The 20,055-nt window shown below is 45.1% G+C and overlaps 1 protein-coding gene across 5 annotated transcripts in view; it reads right to left on the reverse strand.

The window, feature by feature from the left end:
* Positions 1 to 20,055, reverse strand: part of ank3b (ankyrin 3b) — a 108,620-nt gene that overhangs the window by 28,781 nt on the left and 59,784 nt on the right. For 3 of the 5 annotated variants that reach the window (XM_047817190.1, XM_047817188.1, XM_047817189.1), the window contains exons 19-27: positions 17,696 to 17,794; positions 15,555 to 15,653; positions 15,362 to 15,460; positions 14,220 to 14,315; positions 14,008 to 14,080; positions 13,806 to 13,865; positions 4,716 to 4,839; positions 3,439 to 3,450; positions 2,287 to 2,389 (exon numbers count right to left, since the gene is read on the reverse strand). In XM_047817190.1, the coding sequence (XP_047673146.1) occupies positions 2,287 to 2,389; positions 3,439 to 3,450; positions 4,716 to 4,839; positions 13,806 to 13,865; positions 14,008 to 14,080; positions 14,220 to 14,315; positions 15,362 to 15,460; positions 15,555 to 15,653; positions 17,696 to 17,794 (765 nt within the window). The remainder of the gene's footprint in view (positions 1 to 2,286; positions 2,390 to 3,438; positions 3,451 to 4,715; positions 4,840 to 13,805; positions 13,866 to 14,007; positions 14,081 to 14,219; positions 14,316 to 15,361; positions 15,461 to 15,554; positions 15,654 to 17,695; positions 17,795 to 20,055) is intronic. The other 2 variants (XM_047817191.1, XM_047817193.1) reach the window with 1 other exon arrangement.

Genomic DNA, 20,055 nt, shown 5'->3' on the forward strand with positions numbered 1-20,055 from the left:
ATATGTGCTTAATAAGTAAATAGCCAATATTCTATTAATATTCATGCTAATAAGCAACTAGTAAAATGCCCCTAAAATAAAGTGTTACTGTGGATGTTATGGAAGAACACAAGTACCTGCAGGGGTTTTGGCCTCAATGGCCTTCCAGTAAGCAGTGTGCTGTGTGTAAATTACCGAGGAACGCAGGGTACAGATTCTACTTAAATCGCATTAAATCTTGTTTTAAACAAAATTATGCTGCAAGATTTTTTAACTACATTTAAGTTCCTTGTTATAGACAACTCTGCATTTTTTTTAAATTCCCGTTAATTCCCATATATTCCCGTTAATTATAATATATTCCCGTTAATTCCCATTTATTCCCGTTAATTCCCATATATTCCCGTTAATTCCAATATATTCCCGTTAATTCCAATATATTCCCGTTAATTCCCATGGAAAGTTTCCAGCCTTGAAAATTCCCGGAATTTTGCAACCCTAGTGGTCAATCCTCGTCTTCATACAGTACATCATCATATTAGTCTTTTTTATTTTTAAAGTGTAAATATTTAACTCACTCCATGTATTCTATCACTTATTTTTTTTGTGGCTCGTGTTTAAAACACGGCGGTATCTTTAATACCTCACAGTATTCACACGATTAAAGCCAAATCTGGCAACACTATTCGAATGCATTGTCCAAAAACATGACAGCGATTTGAGCTTCGTAACCCGACTCTGAACACGAGTGACGATCCTCAGGTAAACACTGATTACCGAATAGAGCCGTAAGAAAGGGAACGAGACAAACGAGAATGTTCAGTGGTTTAAAACGCTCTTTGTTAAAGAGATCGTTCAAATAATAATAAAAGGCATTCTTCTGAATAGTTAAAAAGCCTTTATAACAGATGCCTAATGTTTGCTTATGAATTCAATACCATTTATCCATCATACCTGGCTACTGCTCCATAGGAATATAAGAATGGTACACAATAGTAATAAAGATTTAATATAGGCTCAGATTTTTTTTTTACAATAGTCTTATATATTATTTATTATTATATAGGACAAGATCGTACTGCATTGCGTCCAATTGCTATCATCATGATGAAGGATGAAGTTCCTCCTGAACTATACACAGCATATCCTGCAGTCTTTTAGATATTTCTTGATGATTCTTGATTGCGTGACTGTAATAAAGGGTGTTTGTAGTCAGTAGTTCCTTGAGATTGGGATTGTGTTTGGTTTGAACATTTTTCAGCTCCGGCACATAGCACAAATGAAGTAGCTGGAGCTGAATCAAGCCTAGATGGAGAAACATCTTGGCTATGGCTTGCTAATGCACCAGAAGTGCGTTCATCCTTTTGTCTGGAATTAAAACATTCATTCATTCATCCATTCATTCCCTACCGCTTATCCGAACTTCTCAGGTCATGGGGAGCCTGTGCCTATCTCAGGCGTCACCGTGCATCGAGGCAGGATACACCCTGGATGGAGTGCCAACCCATCACAGGGCACACACACACTCTCATTCACTCACACACTCACACACTACGGACAATTTCCCAGAGATGCCAATCAACCTACCATGCATGTCTTTGGATCGGTGGAGGAAACCGGAGTACCCGGAGGAAACCCCCGAGGCACGGGGAGAACATGCAAACTCCACACACACAAGGAGGAGGCGGGAATCGAACCCCCAACCCTGGAGGTGTGAGGCGAACGTGCTAACCACTAAGCCACCATGCCTCCTGGGATAAATTACTAAATTAAAAATATGTGTGATGCATCATGATAGATTATAAAATAGATGATAAGATTAGTATTTCTTATAGCAATAGAACATGAGCAGAAGTCTAACAAACAAACGTGACAATTTTTCAGCTATTTATAGTGAAATAAAAAACTCCTAGTACTAAGAAACCTTCAAAAGCTCTCCATCATGGAGTCCGTCTCCAGTAGTGATCGATTCTCTTCACCACATCTAATTGCACCAATTACACACACTTTATACCGTTTATGTGTCTTTGAATTATCTGCTATTTAAGACCCTGGGTATGTCGTTGCTATAGAAACGATGAAACCTTGCAGCCAGAATTTAACACCGCTAAGCTGCTAAGCTATAAAATTGAGGCCTTCGGTTGAACACCATGGAACAATAACCTGTTGATATTCCACCGTTCATATAAATAAATATATAATAAAATATAAATAACTGCTTCTCCTGAACAGCTCAAATGTAAATTCAGCTTCTGAAATAAAGCCAAGGAGAAAATAAAAACAGGATGGAGAGTGTAGAAGGCGTACCGTGTCCTTGCTGGGTGCCAGGATCTCCTCGATCATCATGCTGTCCCTGGTGAAAGAGCTCCGGTTCAGTGTGTTGGACCTATCCGAACTGAAGGAGCGCAGGCTGTTGGCATTCACAGTATATCACACACAGTGCACAGGGGAGGGAGCGGGGCATGACAATGAGATGAGCACAAAACACAGACACACACAAACACACATACGCACAAAAAAATAAATACAACACACACCTGTTACTGCATGCAGCTTCCAGGGAAACTGGCGCAAAGGTTCGAAAGAAAAACGACAGCACACGAGCGTCAAACAATGGACAGAGCGTCGATGTGCAGAATAAAGACGAGTGTGAGCGACTAATGAACAGCAGGTGGAAATGGCTGACACCCTAACGCCATGACTATACGCATGTTATCTGTATTTTTCTCAGATGTTTAGGATTAGAGACGTTCGTCACGAGCGCAGCATCAGTAAGTGGGTCTGTGGGTTCTCTTACAGAATCCTGACCCTGAAATAGATTGCCATTTGAAGCTGCAAAGGAGGCGAGGTCTTTCTTAAAAATAAGCCACGCTGAGTTGTGACTTTCCAACCAGACTGAACTTTTTTTGCTCCCAGCACACGTGTACAGATGTATGTGCTAGTGCTCCGTCCCGTGGGAATCGGCATTGTGAATACCTGCCCGTAAATTTCCAGCGACAGGTGAATTTACAGCTAATAAATTATTAGTCGGAAAAATATGGAAAAGTTCTTAAGGGGAAGTTCGTGTCTGTGAACTCCACGGAACCCTGGAAGCCGCATGAGAAGAAAAAAATGGAATCACATCAAAACCAGTAAAAAAAAAAACAGCCTTGAAAGCGCAAAGGCCAAAGAGCTCAGGACAGGCAGAGTTCCTTTAATATGACATCAAGCACATTGTAAGTTGGACTCTGAAATCTAAACTTAGGTTGACCGACTCAAAGATCAACAAGTTCTCACGAGTCAAAAAAGCACAGGCTTGATTCATCAGCACATTTTGCACTCGTTTGTAACTTCTTTTTAAAATGAACAGAGAACAGATGAAGGACGTTACAAAGACGGAGTGTTTCCGTGACTTAATGACTCGAGGAAGGAAGGGGGGGGAGGGAGAGGGAGGGGGGATCCACAGTCATGCCCTCTTACCTGACTCTAGGACTATGAGAAGGAATCGGTATGGTGGAGGAAAGGAGAGAAGAGGGACAGAGGAGATCGAAAGCAATGAATCAGAGAGCGAGAGCAAAATGCAGTGGCTGAATGACGGCAGCTCGTAATGTTCTGCAGTTGCGCTGCAACACACTCTTAGACCCCGCTGAGCTCCTCTTCTCAACGAGCTTTCGTTCGGCGTGTGGGATCCCCGAAAAGATTTTAAAAAAAGAATGCGGTTTACAGTGTTGCGGTATGAGCATGCGGATTTCTACCAACGAACCTCACTCTCTCGGGGGAAACACAGAGGAGAGCTGCAGTGCTGTCTAAGAGCATGCGAAGCAAGCAGATATTTGGCAGATGCTGCTAAAATGGAGGCTGAAAGGAAACAGAGCTCCTTGGCGTCAAACAGGACGGACCGAATTAAAACCGAGCTCGCTCTGACCCGAGCGTTCGGAGCTGAATATCCATGCAGATTATTCCTTTTTTATCCCAGCTCATGGATACAGAGTCTGGTTTATCCCGTCTAGTGCTTTTGGTGTATTATTATACCAGTTTGATGTATTGGGCAGATTTTTAGCACCGTGTAGGTTAAACATTAGCCTTAGTGACTGTGACATTCAGCCAGTGTGGAGTATGACAGCAGCAGCCAGGTAACAGTGTAAACATTGACCAGGCTGCCGATAATCCAGCAATCAGGGAAAAAGAAGAGATAACGGGACAAATCCTATTCATTCAGCTCAAGGTCTGCGTGAGTCAAAGCTCTGAACGCTGTGCTCTTTCCCTACAGGTCACGAACACAAAAACATGTTGGCGGATACGAACCGCTCCTCTTCTGCGGTTCTACGTTAACGTTCCTTTAACTGACGACGGTTTAATGAATTCGTTTTAAATGAACAAACCTGAACTTCAGAATTAAAAAAAAAGTTCTGGGGTTACGTTCGAAAAATGAGTCAATTTAATACATTTAATAAATGGCTTTTTGTTATTCGATTTAGTTTTAGATAAACCTCCATAAATCCGGTTGTATTTATTAAACATCTGTCACTGAACCTTAACATGTTTATTATATTATTTATGGTGTTAATGCTGAAGTCCGTCGGCTCTTTAATGATGGCAGCCGCCGTCATGTTGAACTTTTTTATGGTCTGAACTTTATCTGTAGATGTTCAGCTCAGTGTTGTACAACACCGTAACAATCAAACTCAGATTTAGTTTGAATGCATGGGAAAGGCAGGTGAAGAATAAGTGTGTATATGTGTGAACAGCAGCGTTACCTTCCGGATCGGGCTCCGATGCTGAAACCCACGTAACCTTCCTGAGGCAAAGAGTCGTCCCCTAGCTCACGCAGGTCCTGGGGACCCAGGTACTTATCTGTGTCCCCCAACATCACGTCCTCACCTAAAAACCCAGACAGACTTAGCGTAAAACCTTCGTCCAGGAAGCATCCAGTATACAGTGACGGGTACAATCCTAAAACGACTCGTACCCACTAAATGAGACACGGAACTGTCATTTTCCTTTATTTATTTATTTACTTGTTTATTTAGTCGAGCATTTTTTATTCTTTCTTGTACCAAAAGGAGTAAGAATCAGTAAACTACACAAAGTTCACAACCAGTAAAGTCACTCACAGGGTTAAAGAAAAGATTTAGAGCAAGTGCACACCAGAGAGAAAGAGAGAGAAAGAGAGAGAAGCTGGTGTGGAGGGGGGACAGCATTCCGACAGTGACAAAGCGTATCCTGCTCCCCCGCTGCTCATCGCCACAGCAACCCCTCCCCACAAACCCTCTACTGCTGTACTATTACTGCCGCACACACGCATTTTATCCCGTATTCACTGTTTACTTCACATAAAAGAATTTCCCGCACACACCCACACACACCGTCATGGAAAAAAGAAAAAAAAAACCTACCATTGACTAGCCCTCCGAGCTGCCTGGCTTTCAACCACAAGCTTTAACAGTCAGCAAAACCTTTCTGAACAGCTCTCTCTGAACACACACACACACACACACACACGCACACACGCACACACGCACACACACGCACACACGCACACACACACACACGCACACACGCACACACACACACACACACACACACACACACACACACACACACACACACACACACTTGCACAGATCAGCTTTCTCTCGCCTGAGCTGCCATGCGTGTGCTGCAGTGCTAAATCTATCGTACACGACCAGCCCTGAACGCCGTAAACAAACCCAAGCAGCAGCTGCAGCAGCTCTCAGAGTAACTCTTACACAGCTGAGTGGTCATGACCCTCCTTTAGCGTCTCTTTACCTTTTCAATGGCCACTTCCTCCTTGTTCATGCCGTACGTCCACTTCAAATCCACACGCTCAAGTCAGAACAAATCCAGAATAACACACAGTACGGATGCGTCCAAATATCCTGCGTATCCCGGTCCCTTCGCCCTGACTGGCCGAAAAACTACAGTCCCTCGCGTTGCACTGCGCACACACACACACACACACACACACACACACACACACACACACACACACACACACACACACACACACACTCTCTCTCTCTCTCTATCTCTCTCTCTCTCTCTCTCTCTCTCTCTCTCTCTCTCTCTCTCTCTCTCTCACACACACACACACACACACACACACACACACACACACACACACACCCCTTAGCTGCTGACGAGAGTTTGAAATGCGCGGGAGCACAGCAATTCTGAGGTCACGGCAGGGGTGGTACAGACCTCTATGATTGGAGACTCAATGCCCTCTACTATGGGGCACAATAGAGAATGAGAGTGTGTGTGTGTGTGTGTGTGTGGGGGGGGGGGTTTCTAGGGGACTAGGTGTACTCAGTAATCCGACTCTTAGGAAGAGAATAAAGGACAAAAGAACCCCTTTACAAGCAGGAGGACACACAGGCGGGTGGGAGAGACGGAACGACAGCCACCTGCCCCCGGCCCCTTTATTACACAGGAAGGATCATGAAAGCTTTCCGCATTCAAACTCCACCTAAACTCCAACACATCAGTTTATACACGGCTTTGTCTAATTCACATGACAACGTCACTCAAAATCACATTTATACATGAACCTCGAGTGAAAATGTCAAACTACATAGTGTTAAAGTTCTAAAGGTCGAAACAGACAGTGACACATTATTAGTTTTTATTCTGGGAAAAACATTTTATATAAACTTTTTGATAAAATAAGGTCATGTAGTCAAACCCTGAACCTCATCATCCAGTGGGGGAAGTCGTGGCCTAATGGTTAGAGCGTTCGAGAGTCTGACTCCTAACCCTAAGGTTGTGGGTTTGAGTCTCAGGCCGAGGTTCGAGTCTCGGGCCAGCAATACCACGACTGGGATGCACTTGAGCAAGGCACCCAAACCCCCCCAACTGCTCCCCGGGCGCCGCAGCATAAATGGCCGCCCACTGCTCCGTGTGTGTGTTCACTGCTGTGTGTGTGTGTGTGTTCACTGCTGTGTGTGTGTGTTCACTGCTGTGTGTGTGTGTGTGTTCACTGCTGTGTGTGTGTGTTCACTGCTGTGTGTGTGTTCCCTGCTGTGTGTGTGTGTGTGTGTGTGTGTGTGTGTGTGTGTGTTCACTGGTATGTGTGTGTGTGTGTTCACTGCTGTGTGTGTGTTCACTGCTGTGTGTTCACTGCTGTGTGTGTGTGTTCACTGCTGTGTGTGTGTGTTCACTGCTGTGTGTGTGTGTGTTCACTGCTGTGTGTGTGTGTGTTCACTGCTGTGTGTGTGTGTGTTCACTGCTGTGTGTGTTCACTGCTGTGTGTGTGTGTGTTCACTTCTGTGTGTGTGTGTGTGTGTGTGTGTGTGTGTTCACTGCTGTGTGTGTGTGTTCACTGGTATGTGTGTGTGTGTTCACTGCTGTGTGTGTGTTCACTGCTGTGTGTGTGTGTGTTCACTGCTGTGTGTTCACTGCTGTGTGTGTGTGTTCACTGCTGTGTGTGTTCACTGCTGTGTGTGTGTGTGTGTTCACTGCTGTGTGTGTGTGTGTGTTCACTGCTGTGTGTGTATTTACTGCTGTGTGTGTGTGTTCACTGCTGTGTGTGTGTGTTCACTGCTGTGTGTGTGTGTGTTCACTGCTGTGTGTGTGTGTGTTCACTGCTGTGTGTGTGTGTTCACTGCTGTGTGTGCGTGTTCACTGCTGTGTGTGTGTGTTCACTGCTGTGTGTGTGTGTGTTCACTGCTGTGTGTGTGTGTGTGTGTTCACTGCTGTGTGTGTGTGTGTGTTCACTGCTGTGTGTGTGTTCACTGCTGTGTGTGTGTGTGTTCACTGCTGTGTGTGTGTGTTCACTGCTGTGTGTGTGTGTGTGTGTGTGTGTGTGTGTGTGTTCACTGCTGTGTGTGTGTGTGTTCACTGCTGTGTGTGTGTGTTCACTGCTGTGTGTGTGTGTTCACTGCTGTGTGTGTGTGTGTTCACTGCTGTGTGTGTGTGTGTGTGTGTGTGTGTGTGTGTGTGTGTGTGTGTGTTCACCAGTCTGATTTCTTACAGAACTGATTTCATGAGAACTTAAATTGAATTGAACTCAAATGAAAACTTCTGAATTCTGTCACTTTTAAGTTTATCTCCTCTCACAGATTTAGTTGAGATTTTTTTTTAAACTCCTCGTATCACCGGTCACCGAAACAAACCTTCTTCTGAGACATTTCAACAGTCCATATAACAGACCGCCACTCGATCATTTATTCGTTACGTTACTACAATAAATTCTAGTCGAGCTTCCCATGAAGGTTGCGATGTATTTTGATGGAGCTCCAGTCCATTGCAGAGCAGCACACATTCACACCACGTGTAGCCAGTCTGAGCCTTTAAAATCAACACTTACTACATCTATATTTACAGATCGTCATCAGAGGCTGTTCAGGTTACGGTTAGAGTCTTAACCTGACACCGAGAGACCTGTATACAGTACCCGTGTCTCAGCCACAGCCTTTTGTATCTATCTCCTAGGTAGTTTTGTCAACTGTGTCCATCGTAACATGCTGTTTATTTCCCTTTGATTAAATACCACAGCATCGAAACTTAATCTTACACCAGGCTTTTGCCTTCAGAGAATTCACCAAAGAATGTTCACTAATGAGCCCAAACACAGCGGCACCTTTACGGGGTTTATTTCGGAGCGTGTAAATGAGAAGCTATCCAAGTTATGTCAGTGGAATCAGGGTGCACAAGTGTCAGTTATCAGTAACTAGACCCCACAGCAGTCCTCACACACACACACACACACACACACACACACACACACACACACACACACACACACACACACACACACACAGTCTGTAATTTTTTCGAGGCAGTAAACACATCCTGTTGAATAAAATGCTTGGTAAATTACAGGGTTTCCGAGTTGTTGTTTTTTTTTTTACTTATACGACTAGTTTATCTTTAAAAAATGAACTTGAGTAATGAAAGTGTGCACTGGCTCTAAAACAGTGCCTCAGAGACCCCCTATTGCTACAGCAATAAATCTACAGCCTGCTGTTAATCTGTCTAGTGGCTCCAGTCAGAGTCGTGTAGCACCGTTACAGTGCACTTTAATTTATCACGATCACTTACTGTCCTGTACTGATATCAGACTCTGAATATCCTTTAACTCTGTGTGCGTTACGTTCGGTATTAACGTTAATCATTTATAGGTCTGAAAATGTTCAGTATCCCCACTGCAGTTTTTTTTGCACTGTGTCTGAGTAAGAGTGTGCTAACGTATTGAATGAGAATGTCACTGTATATAGATGCTTAAGCACACTTTATAGACATGACAATAAACTGGAAACTTACTGCTTACCACTAGAACGACGGCGAGTGGTTAGTTTTAATCGTATATTACGTAACAGTGTGTAACTGCTGAAGTTTCTTGCCATTCTCCAAAGCACCAACATATGGCTATATTACATATATTACAGAATCTGCATCTGGATTAGTGTGGAGTAGTGTAGTGTGGATTAGTGTGGAGTAGTGTAGTGTGGTGTAGTGTGGTGTAGTGTGGTGTGGTGTAGTGTAGTGTAGAGTGGTGTAGTGTGGTGTGGTGTAGTGTAGTGTGATGTGGTGTGGTGTGGTGTGGTGTGGTGTGGTGTAGTGTGGTGTGATGTGGTCTGGTGTGGTGTGGTGTAGTGTAGTGTAGTGTGGTGTGTTGTGGTGTGGTGCGGTGTAGTGGAGTGGAGTGGAGTGGAGTGGTGTGGTCTGGTGTGGTGTGGTCTGGTGTGGTATAGAGTGGTGTGGTGTGGTGTGGTGTAGTGTGGTGTGGTGTGGTGTGGTGTAGTGTGGAGTAGTGTAGTGTGGTGTAGTGTAGTGTGGTGTGGTGTAGTGTAGTGTAGTGTGGAGTAGTGTTGTGTAGTGTAGTGTGGTGTAGTGTAGTGTGGTGTAGTGGTGTGGTGTAGTGCAGTGTAGTGTGGTGTGGTGTAGTGTGGTGTAGTGTGGTGTGGTGTAGTGTAGTGTGGTGTAGTGTGGTGTGGTGTAGTGCAGTGTAGTGTGGTGTGGTGTAGTGCAGTGTAGTGTGGTGTGGTGTAGTGTGGTGTAGTGTGGTGTGGTGTAGTGTGGTGTAGTGTGGTGTGGTGTGGTCTGGTGTGGTGTGGTGTAGTGTAGTGTAGTGTAGTGTGGAGTAGTGTTGTGTAGTGTAGTGTGGTGTAGTGTAGTGTGGTGTAGTGTGGTGTGGTGTAGTGCAGTGTAGTGTGGTGTGGTGTAGTGCAGTGTAGTGTGGTGTGGTGTAGTGTGGTGTAGTGTGGTGTGGTGTAGTGTGGTGTAGTGTGGTGTGGTGTAGTGTAGTGTAGTGTAGTGTGGAGTAGTGTTGTGTAGTGTAGTGTGGTGTAGTGTAGTGTGGTGTAGTGTGGTGTGGTGTAGTGCAGTGTAGTGTGGTGTGGTGTAGTGTGGTGTAGTGTGGTGTGGTCTGGTGTGGTGTGGTGTAGTGTAGTGTGGTGTGTTGTGGTGTGGTATAGTGTGGAGTGGAGTGGAGTAGTGTAGTGTAGTGTAGTGTGGTGTAGTGTAGTGTAGTGTAGCGTAGCGTAGTGTGGTGTGGTGTGTTGTGGTGTGGTATAGTGTGGAGTGGAGTGGAGTAGTGTAGTGTAGTGTAGTGTGGTGTAGTGTAGTGTAGTGTAGTGTGGTGTAGTGTGGTGTGGTGTAGTGCAGTGTAGTGTGGTGTGGTGTAGTGTGGTGTGGTGTAGTGCAGTGTAGTGTGGTGTGGTGTAGTGTGGTGTAGTGTGGTGTGGTCTGGTGTGGTGTGGTGTAGTGTAGTGTGGTGTGTTGTGGTGTGGTATAGTGTGGAGTGGAGTGGAGTAGTGTAGTGTAGTGTAGTGTGGTGTAGTGTAGTGTAGTGTAGTGTGGTGTAGTGTAGTGTAGTGTAGTGTGGTGTAGTGTGGTGTGGTGTAGTGTGGTGTGGTGTAGTGCAGTGTAGTGTGGTGTGGTGTAGTGTAGTGTGGTGTAGTGTGGTGTGGTGTAGTGCAGTGTAGTGTGGTGTGGTGTAGTGTGGTGTAGTGTGGTGTGGTCTGGTGTGGTGTGGTGTAGTGTAGTGTGGTGTGTTGTGGTGTGGTATAGTGTGGAGTGGAGTGGAGTAGTGTAGTGTAGTGTAGTGTGGTGTAGTGTAGTGTAGTGTAGCGTAGCGTAGTGTGGTGTGGTGTGTTGTGGTGTGGTATAGTGTGGAGTGGAGTGGAGTAGTGTAGTGTAGTGTGGTGTAGTGTAGTGTGGTGTAGTGTGGTGTGGTGTAGTGTGGTGTGGTGTAGTGCAGTGTAGTGTGGTGTGGTGTAGTGTAGTGTGGTGTAGTGTGGTGTGGTGTAGTGCAGTGTAGTGTGGTGTGGTGTAGTGTGGTGTAGTGTGGTGTGGTCTGGTGTGGTGTGGTGTAGTGTAGTGTGGTGTGTTGTGGTGTGGTATAGTGTGGAGTGGAGTGGAGTAGTGTAGTGTAGTGTAGTGTGGTGTAGTGTAGTGTAGTGTAGCGTAGCGTAGTGTGGTGTAGTGTGTTGTGGTGTGGTATAGTGTGGAGTGGAGTGGAGTAGTGTAGTGTAGTGTAGTGTGGTGTAGTGTAGCGTAGCGTAGCGTAGTGTGGTGTGGTGTAGTGTGGTGTAGTGTAGTGTAGTGTAGTGTAGTGTGGTGTGGTGTGGTGTAGCGTAGCGTAGTGTTGCGTGGTGTAGTGTAGCATAGTGTAGAGTAGTGTAGTGTAGCGTGGCGAAGCGTGGCGTGGCGTAGTGTAGCGTACTGTAGTGTAGTGTAGTGTGGCGTAGCGTAGCGTGGCGTGGCGTGGCGTAGCGTAGTGTAGTGTAGTATGGCGTAGCGTAGTGTAGCGTGGCGTAGTGTAGTGTAGTGTAGTGTAGTATGGCGTAGCGTAGCGTAGTGTGGTGTGGCGTGGTGTAGTGTAGCGTGGCGTAGTGTAGTGTAGTGTAGTGTAGTATGGCGTAGCGTAGTGTAGTGTGGTGTGGCGTGGTGTAGCGTAGTGTAGTGTAGTATGGCGTAGCGTAGTGTAGCGTGGCGTAGTGTAGTGTAGTGTAGTGTAGTATGGCGTAGCGTAGCGTAGTGTGGTGTGGCGTGGTGTAGTGTAGCGTGGCGTAGTGTAGTGTAGTGTAGTGTAGTATGGCGTAGCGTAGCGTAGTGTGGTGTGGCGTGGTGTAGCGTAGCGTGGCGTAGTGTAGTGTAGTGTAGTGTAGTATGGCGTAGCGTAGTGTAGTGTGGTGTGGCGTGGTGTAGTGTAGTGTAGTGTAGTATGGCGTAGCGTAGTGTAGTGTGGTGTGGCGTGGTGTAGTGTAGTGTAGTGTAGTATGGCGTAGCGTAGCGTAGTGTGGTGTGGCGTGGTGTAGTGTAGTGTAGTGTACGTATAAAAATGTGTGTTCTTCAGCTTTCCTACCCAGGACACGTAGCATGATGAACAAATAACACACATGATGTCATCATGGTCCAGTTACTGATTTGTCCACTCATGTGTAAGTACCATTACTTATTAAATCTGAACTGATAAGGAATGTTAGACTAATCACAGGAAGTGAGCACCAGTACGGTCAGTGTAAAGGCACACTCTCTCTCTCTCTCTCTCTCTCTCTCTCTCTCTCTCTCTCTCTCTCTCTCTCTCTCTCTGTCTCTCTCTCTCTCTCTGTCTCTCTCTCTCTCCCAATTGATCGTTACTTTACTGTTGTCCTTTTTTTTAGATATTAAACACCTCAGAAGACCCGATAGTGACGCAGACATCTAGCCATCATTAAGTCTCTCAGATCCTTACAGACACCCAGTTTTCCTGATTCCAGAACAGTAACTTCTAGAACTGACTGTAAATCTGTCAGTAAATAAACCCCACCCCATTGACAGGTGTGCTGTAATGAGATCATCATCGTTATAACTACGTCTGAAATCTTTCCCCTTAAAGGTGCGGTCTCTGTTGTTTGACCAACGCTTCAGAAAACTGAGTCGGGACGACAAACTAAACAAAAACAAAACAAACATGTAGCCAATGAGCAGAAAGGGGCGGGGCTTGTCAATACGGGCGGAGAGAGTGTTCAGTGCGCGTGTGTGACGTTAGCAGAAAGCGGTTTTAACATGGACATGGAGGATAAAAACAAAGAAAGAAAGAGAAGAAAGACTTACGATAAGGACAAGAAGTAGGACGTGTTAATATAGGATCAGCTTTCCAGCGCTGGAGAGAACTGAAGGAGCAGGAAGTTGGCCACATATTCACAGGTTGGAGTTTCCCGAGTCAATAACTCCTGAGCTAAACGCTGTTACTACACAAATAACACCTCTTTTCTATCGTAGTAATGTAGAGAGGCAGCTACAACCGCGTTTTGTGTAGTAACAGCGTTTAGCTCAGGAGTTATCGACTCGGGAAACTCCGACCTGTGAATATGTGGCCGACTTTACTTAAGACGCCGAGGCGCTTTTTTCCTTCTCGATAGGTGAGTAACGTTGGTTTTGCTTTGTTACACAGAACTAATATATGCCTTTGTCCTTTACATCATTATGCTTGTGTGGCATTTTTGCTTGTTTGTTTATCTACAATCGTATTGTTCTTCCCTTCAGCTATGATAAAGACACGTTTCTTTCTGTTAGTCGCCCGGGTTACGTACGTATGTGTGGGCGGAGCTATCGATACAGGGGTGGGACCCGTTTGGGTTAGGGGCGTGTTTGTTTTGGTGATTTTATATGTCAACATTGGCTTTCAAACAACAGAGACCTCACCTTTAAAGCAGCGTAATGTGAAGTATACAGCAGAGAAGCAACATTTGTGTAAAACGTGCATGTAATTATTTATAACCCAGAGAAAAGCACAACAACAAAGAATAGTGAGCTGAGTCAAGAAAGTCTGTTAGTTTAGAGTGAGGAGTGAAAAAAAAGGTCGTAGAGAAAAGAAAAAGAAAAGGAACAAAAAATACCTTCTTCAACATCTGACATATAGTCCTCACTGAGCATTTCAGGGACATTGGCTCTACGAACTGCGTGATTTAAGCATGAAGTGTTAGGATGAATATCCATGTGAGTGGATTAACACAAACTGTTCATATCTACAGTCAAAATGGCACTGAGTTAAAGCATGAATCATTAATGTATTATTAATATTCATAGCACAGGGTTTACCTTCATCATCAGACATGTCCAGAACCTCGTTCATTGTCTCTGGAACATTTATCTTGTGCTTCTCGGTCACCGTCTATAAAAAGAGCATCCAGTTAAAATCCACCTGCGTGACTTTATTTCAGTTCCCGTGACTCAGTAAGGGTTAAAGCTGAAGTGTAGTGGTCGCTGTGTGTGTGTGTGTGTGTGTGTGTGTGTAGAGCATGGAGTCTCACCATAGTGGTCAGGGTCTCCTCAGTCACAACCTTCAGGGTGTCCACTACTGAGATGTAACCCAGCCGCCTGGCGATGGACAGAGCCGTGTTTCCGTTCTGCACACAGATGAAAAGCCATCAACATCACGACATAAACATACAAACCAAACGCCACAGCAGCCATCATGGTACTGTAACTGGTGTTCAGGGCTGATCTGGGAACAGAGTTAGTGTGATGTGGCTGGTCACATCTTGAAGTGTCATTTTAATGCCTTATTGTTTCCATAGTAACAGCTGATTCAGGTGGATCTGTACAGTGGACGCTCCACATTGTCTCCAGTTTCAATACGACGTCATTCTTTAATAACTAAAAGCTGGAAATATTGGTAAACTGTTTTAGAGTAGTCTCTCTCTCTCTCTCTCTCTCTCTCTCTCTCTCTCTCTCTCTCTCTCTCACACACACACACACTCTCCCTCCCCCCCTCTCTCTCTTTCTCTCACACGCACTCTCCCTCCCTCTCCCTCTCTCACACACAGACACTCTCCCTCCCTCTCTCTTTCACTCTCCCTCCCTCTCTCTCACACACACACTCTTTCTCTCACACATACTCTCCCTCCCTCTCTCTCTCTCACACACAGACACCCTCCCTCCCTCTCTCTCTCTCCCTCTCTCTCTCTCACACACACACACTCACTCCCTCTCTCTCTCTCTCTCTCTCAGACACACTCTCTCTCTCTCTCTCTTACATACACACACACACTCTCACTCCCTCTCTCTCTCTCTCTCTCTCTCTCTCTCTCTCTCTCTCTCTCTCTCACACACACACACACACACACAGACACTCTACCTCTCTCTCTCTCTCTCTCTCTCTCTCTCTCACACACACACACACACAGACACTCTCCCTCCCTCTCTTTGTCTCACACACACTCTCCCTCCCTCTCACATTCTCTGATAGAAACCATGAAGCTTAGTATGAAGATTTTTTCACTGCTAAAATGTAGAAAGGTTTTAACAGATTGTGAGTAGATGCTGTTGTATAGCGCTTATTGTGCTGTCCTACTGAAAAAACAGCACATTTCCATTATTATTATTATTATTATTATTATTATTATTATTATTATTATTGCTAGCACATGAATGCAGATCCTTCTCCACTCACCAGAGTCAGCTCGTTGGGCGAGGCTCCGTGCTGCAGGAGGAGGTTAATGACGTGTGTGTGGCCTTGCTGTGCAGCCTGGTGTAGAGGAGTGTATCCGTTCTGCACAAACACAGCCAGAAGAACATTGTTACGTCACCGATGCTAAACATCTCACATAATATCACACCATTAACCTGTCAAAATTTCTAATCACCTTCGTTTTAGCGTTGACCTTAGCCTGGTTCTTCAGGAGGAAGTGCACCATCTTTATGTTGCCATAGTGACAGGCGACGTGCAGCGGAGTATACGCCATCTACAGACAGAAGCAGCATCACGCAAGAGAAAGAGAGAAACAGAGAGACGAAAGATTACACCATTCGCTTAGTGAGCCAGTTATTTCAGGGCGCACTTGTATAAATTTTTCATCCCCTTTCCCTCTTCTACATTACAGCACGACTTTTCACCTTCAGTCAAGAGAAGGTTCACATTTATTCTAACAATTGTGCTACTTTTCAGCACTTAATTAGCCAGTTTCGTTCCAACAAAACTCACTGAATTTATACCATTTACTGACTGGAGCACATTGTGAAAGACAACTGGATAAACTCCTGTACTGTGTATGCTGAGGGAAAGGGGGCGCTATAGGATCACCATGGACTTCCTTATAATAATGATACTGAATCATTTCCAGAACAACATCGTGTGTGCTGCAGCAGCCGTCGTTAAGCGCATGCAGCGGGTAGCATTGCTGCCTCGCGGCTTCAGGGTTTCCAGTTCAATCTAGAGCTCGTGTTACAGTCTGTGAACGTTCTCGTGTGTCTGCATGTGGGTCTCCTCTGGGGATCTCTCCTGTCTCCTCCCACAACACAAAAACAAGTGTGTGTGTGTGTGTGTGTGTGTGTGTGTGTGTGTGTGTGTGTGTGTATGGGAATGGTATCCTGTGTGTGTGTGTGTGTGTGTGTGTGTGTGTGTGTGTGTGTCTGTGTTTGTGTGTCTGTGTTTGTGTGCGTTTGTGTGTATCCTTGTGTGTGTATGTGTTTGTGTTCATTTGTGTGTTTTTGTGTGTGCTTGTGTGTGTATGTGTGTGTGTGTCTGTATTTGTGTGCTGATATGTGTGTGTGGGTGTGGGTGTGTGTGTGTTTGTGTGCATTTGTTGGTGTGTGTGTGTGTGTGTGTGTGTGTGTGTGTGTATGTGTGTCAGTAGTGTTCAGTGTCAGTAGTGTTCAGTGTCAGCAGTGTTCAGTGTCAGTAGTGTTCAGTGTCAGTAGTGTTCAGTGCCAGCGGTGTTCAGTGTCAGTAGTGTTCAGTGTCAGCAGTGTTCAGTGTCAGCGGTGTTCAGTGTCAGTAATGTTCAGTGCCAGCGGTGTTCAGTGTCAGTAGTGTTCAGTGTCAGTATTGTTCAGTGTCAGCGGTGTTCACTGTCAGTAATGTTCAGTGCCAGCGGTGTTCAGTGTCAGTAGTGTTCAGTGTCAGTATTGTTCAGTGTCAGCGGTGTTCACTGTCAGTAATGTTCAGTGCCAGCGGTGTTCAGTGTCAGTAGTGTTCAGTGTCAGTGGTGTTCAGTGTCAGTAGTGTTCAGTGTCAGCGGTGTTCAGTGTCAGTAGTGTTCACTGTCAGTAGTGTTCAGTGTCAGTAGTGTTCAGTGTCAGTGGTGTTCAGTGTCAATGGTGTTCAGTGTCAGCGGTGTTCAGTGTCAGTAGTGTTCAGTGTCAGCGGTGTTCAGTGTCAGTAGTGTTCAGTGTCAGTAGTGTTCAGTGTCAGTAGTGTTCAGTGTCAGCGGTGTTCAGTGTCAGTAGTGTTCAGTGTCAGTAGTGTTCAGTGTCAGCGGTGTTCACTGTCAGTAGTGTTCAGTGTCAGTAGTGTTCAGTGTCAGTAGTGTTCAGTGTCAGCGGTGTTCAGTGTCAGCGGTGTTCAGTGTCAGTAGTGTTCAGTGTCAGCGGTGTTCAGTGTCAGTAGTGTTCACTGTCAGTAGTGTTCAGTGTCAGTAGTGTTCAGTGTCAGCGGTGTTCAGTGTCAGCGGTGTTCAGTGTTCAGTGCTGAGTGCCATGTGGAGTATTGATCAGTGTACAAGTTTCACTTCCTCCCTCACTACAGATGCACCCGATGACCTTCAGCCACTCCTTGTTGAGACGCCCTGCAGTAAGGCGTGACGCCACCTCCAGACCATGTGTGTGTGTGTGTGTGTGTGTGTGTGTGTGTGTGTGTGTGTGTGTGTGTGTGTGTGTGTGTGTGTGTGTGTGTGTGCGTGTGTGTGTGTGTATCTGAGGCATGTAGTGTATTTCCCATTAGCTCTACAGTCTAGAGGTCAGAGAGCTACTTTAGCTGTGGCAGTGAGTAAGTGCTGCAGTACTGTACCTTGGTCTCAGGATCAACTGCAGCTCCCTGATTAACCAACACTTCAGCTACGTTCACTTTGTCCTCCTGAGCCACCAGGTGAAGAGGAGTCAGGCCACTCTTTAACACACACAGCACAACACACACAGGTGAGTAATAAGGATAATAATAATAATAATAATACAGAGAAGAAGAAGAAGAAGAAGAAGAGGAGGAGGAGGAGAACAAAAAGAACATCTACAACAAGATCATTAACAACAAGGAGAAGAAGACAAACCAGAAGAAGGAGAAAGAAGTAAAAGAAGAAAACTCAGAGTAAGAAAAAAAAACAGAGAGAGAAAAAGATGATAAAAAACATAAGAAAGAGAAGTAGTAAAAGAAGAACAAGAAAGAGAAGCAGGAGAAAAAAGTTTGTGTGTTTTGTGTTAGTTTTTTTTTTTTTTTTAGAAAAATTATATTTCACTTCACTTTGAATCCTAAAAACTATTCGAAAAGAAACTTCAGTAACAAATTCTGCACGTCTCAGTATCAGAGCTGTTGAAATTTCTATTTGTTGTAACTCTACATTCTGTAACCTGATAATGCGTCCGGTTCTGAGCGGTCTCCATCTTATCTGCTGTCCTGCTCTCCTCACAGCTGGAATGAAACACACCACGAGCACATCTGCTCTGTAGGCAGCATGTTTACCAGTCCTGAGGTTTTATACAGAGCTCTCAGTCTACTTTACAGTGAAGTCGATCTCTGTGTTCCTCTGCGGTTCCTCTGCGGTTCCTCTGCGGTTCCTCTGCGGTTCCTCTGAGTCTGGACGCTGCCTTGAGGAGTGTTTTGTGTACTCAGGGTTTACTCACTCTCAAAGTCTGCTCCGCAAATTCATCTGTACTAATACACTGTGATTATTTTAAACTCCGTCTAACAGATAGACTTTCACCTTTGTGAAATTAAGAGCAGATTTTCTCCTCGATGGAAATCACACGAGTTGTGTGTGTGTGTGTGTGTGTGTGTGTGTGTGTGTGTGTGTGTGTGTGTGTGTGTGTGTGTGTTCTGTTCTCTTACTGTGTCACACTGATATCCAGAAAATAGACAACAGTAATACGGGTTCATTTACATTATTTTGGCAGATGCCCTCTTGTCCAGCACAAGGGCCTTGCTCAGGGGCCCAACAGTGGCAGCTTGGTGGACCTGGGATCAAACTCACTCACTCTCACTCATCTTCTACCGCTTATCCGAACTTCCCGGGTCACGGGGAGCCTGTGCCTATCTAAGGTGTCATCGGGCATCGAGGCAGGATACACCCTGGACGGAGTGCCAACCCATCACAGGGCACACACACACTCTCATTCACACACACACACACACACACACTCACACACACTCACACACACACACACTCTCATTCACTCACACACACACACACACTACGGACAATTTTCCAGAGATGCCAATCAACCTACCATGCATGTCTTTGGACCGGGGGAGGAAACCGGAGTACCCGGAGGAAACCCCCGAGGCACGGGGAGAACATGCAAACTCCACACACACAAGGTGGAGGCGGAACTCACTGACTTCATTGACTTAAACACACATCGTGAGGAATCTGTTACAATCTCACGACCGATTCATCTGGATTAAACTCGTCCTGTTAAATTATGACAAGTTTGTATTCGTCACAAAATTCAGTAGCAGCCGAATGCGAAGAGCCGAATGTGGCCACGTGCTGCAAAATCAAGGTGATGAAACTGTACTGAAGTCTGCATGATGTGCTCCATATGAAACAAACGTGTTACTGTAAAAACATCTGAAGGTAAAATATGACTTGTTTTTTTTTTTGTTGTATAAGCGGCAGTTGAACACCTCAGAATTCCTCCCAATGTGAACTTTGTGTTAAAGAACTTTCCGTAAATTCGATATGGCAAAATATGCTGTTTGTGGCACACAGGAAAAGAGCACACGTGAGGTTTGTGAAGGTTTACTTCCTCTCAAGGAGAAATCCATGTGTCAGTGCTGTTATTTTCACAGACGTGAAGGTCTATAGGTCTACAGCCCACTCGCTCAGTTAACAGCTCGACTCCAGGGCACTCTGTAAGACGCCGGAGCCCTGAGTGAGGACTTTAACGCTCAACAGCTTGGTGGGTAAATGAGACGTAATGACATGTACGAGTCAGACAAATGACGACAAATATAATGTAATGATTAAGCCTTAAATATCAGTGTTACTCATGACAAGTTCTCTTATTTGGATGGTCTTATAATTAGTGCAATTTTTTTTGTCCTACTCTACAGTGGTGTTTAATATGAGAGTAGACATTCAGGGCCGTGTAGTCACATGAATTTACACATTTTCTTACAAAATTGTTAGGACTCAGCTCGTCACGTGTCTGCCC

This window comes from Tachysurus fulvidraco, chromosome 8, assembly GCF_022655615.1.
Source record: "Tachysurus fulvidraco isolate hzauxx_2018 chromosome 8, HZAU_PFXX_2.0, whole genome shotgun sequence".
NCBI classification, from domain to species: domain Eukaryota; kingdom Metazoa; phylum Chordata; class Actinopteri; order Siluriformes; family Bagridae; genus Tachysurus; species Tachysurus fulvidraco.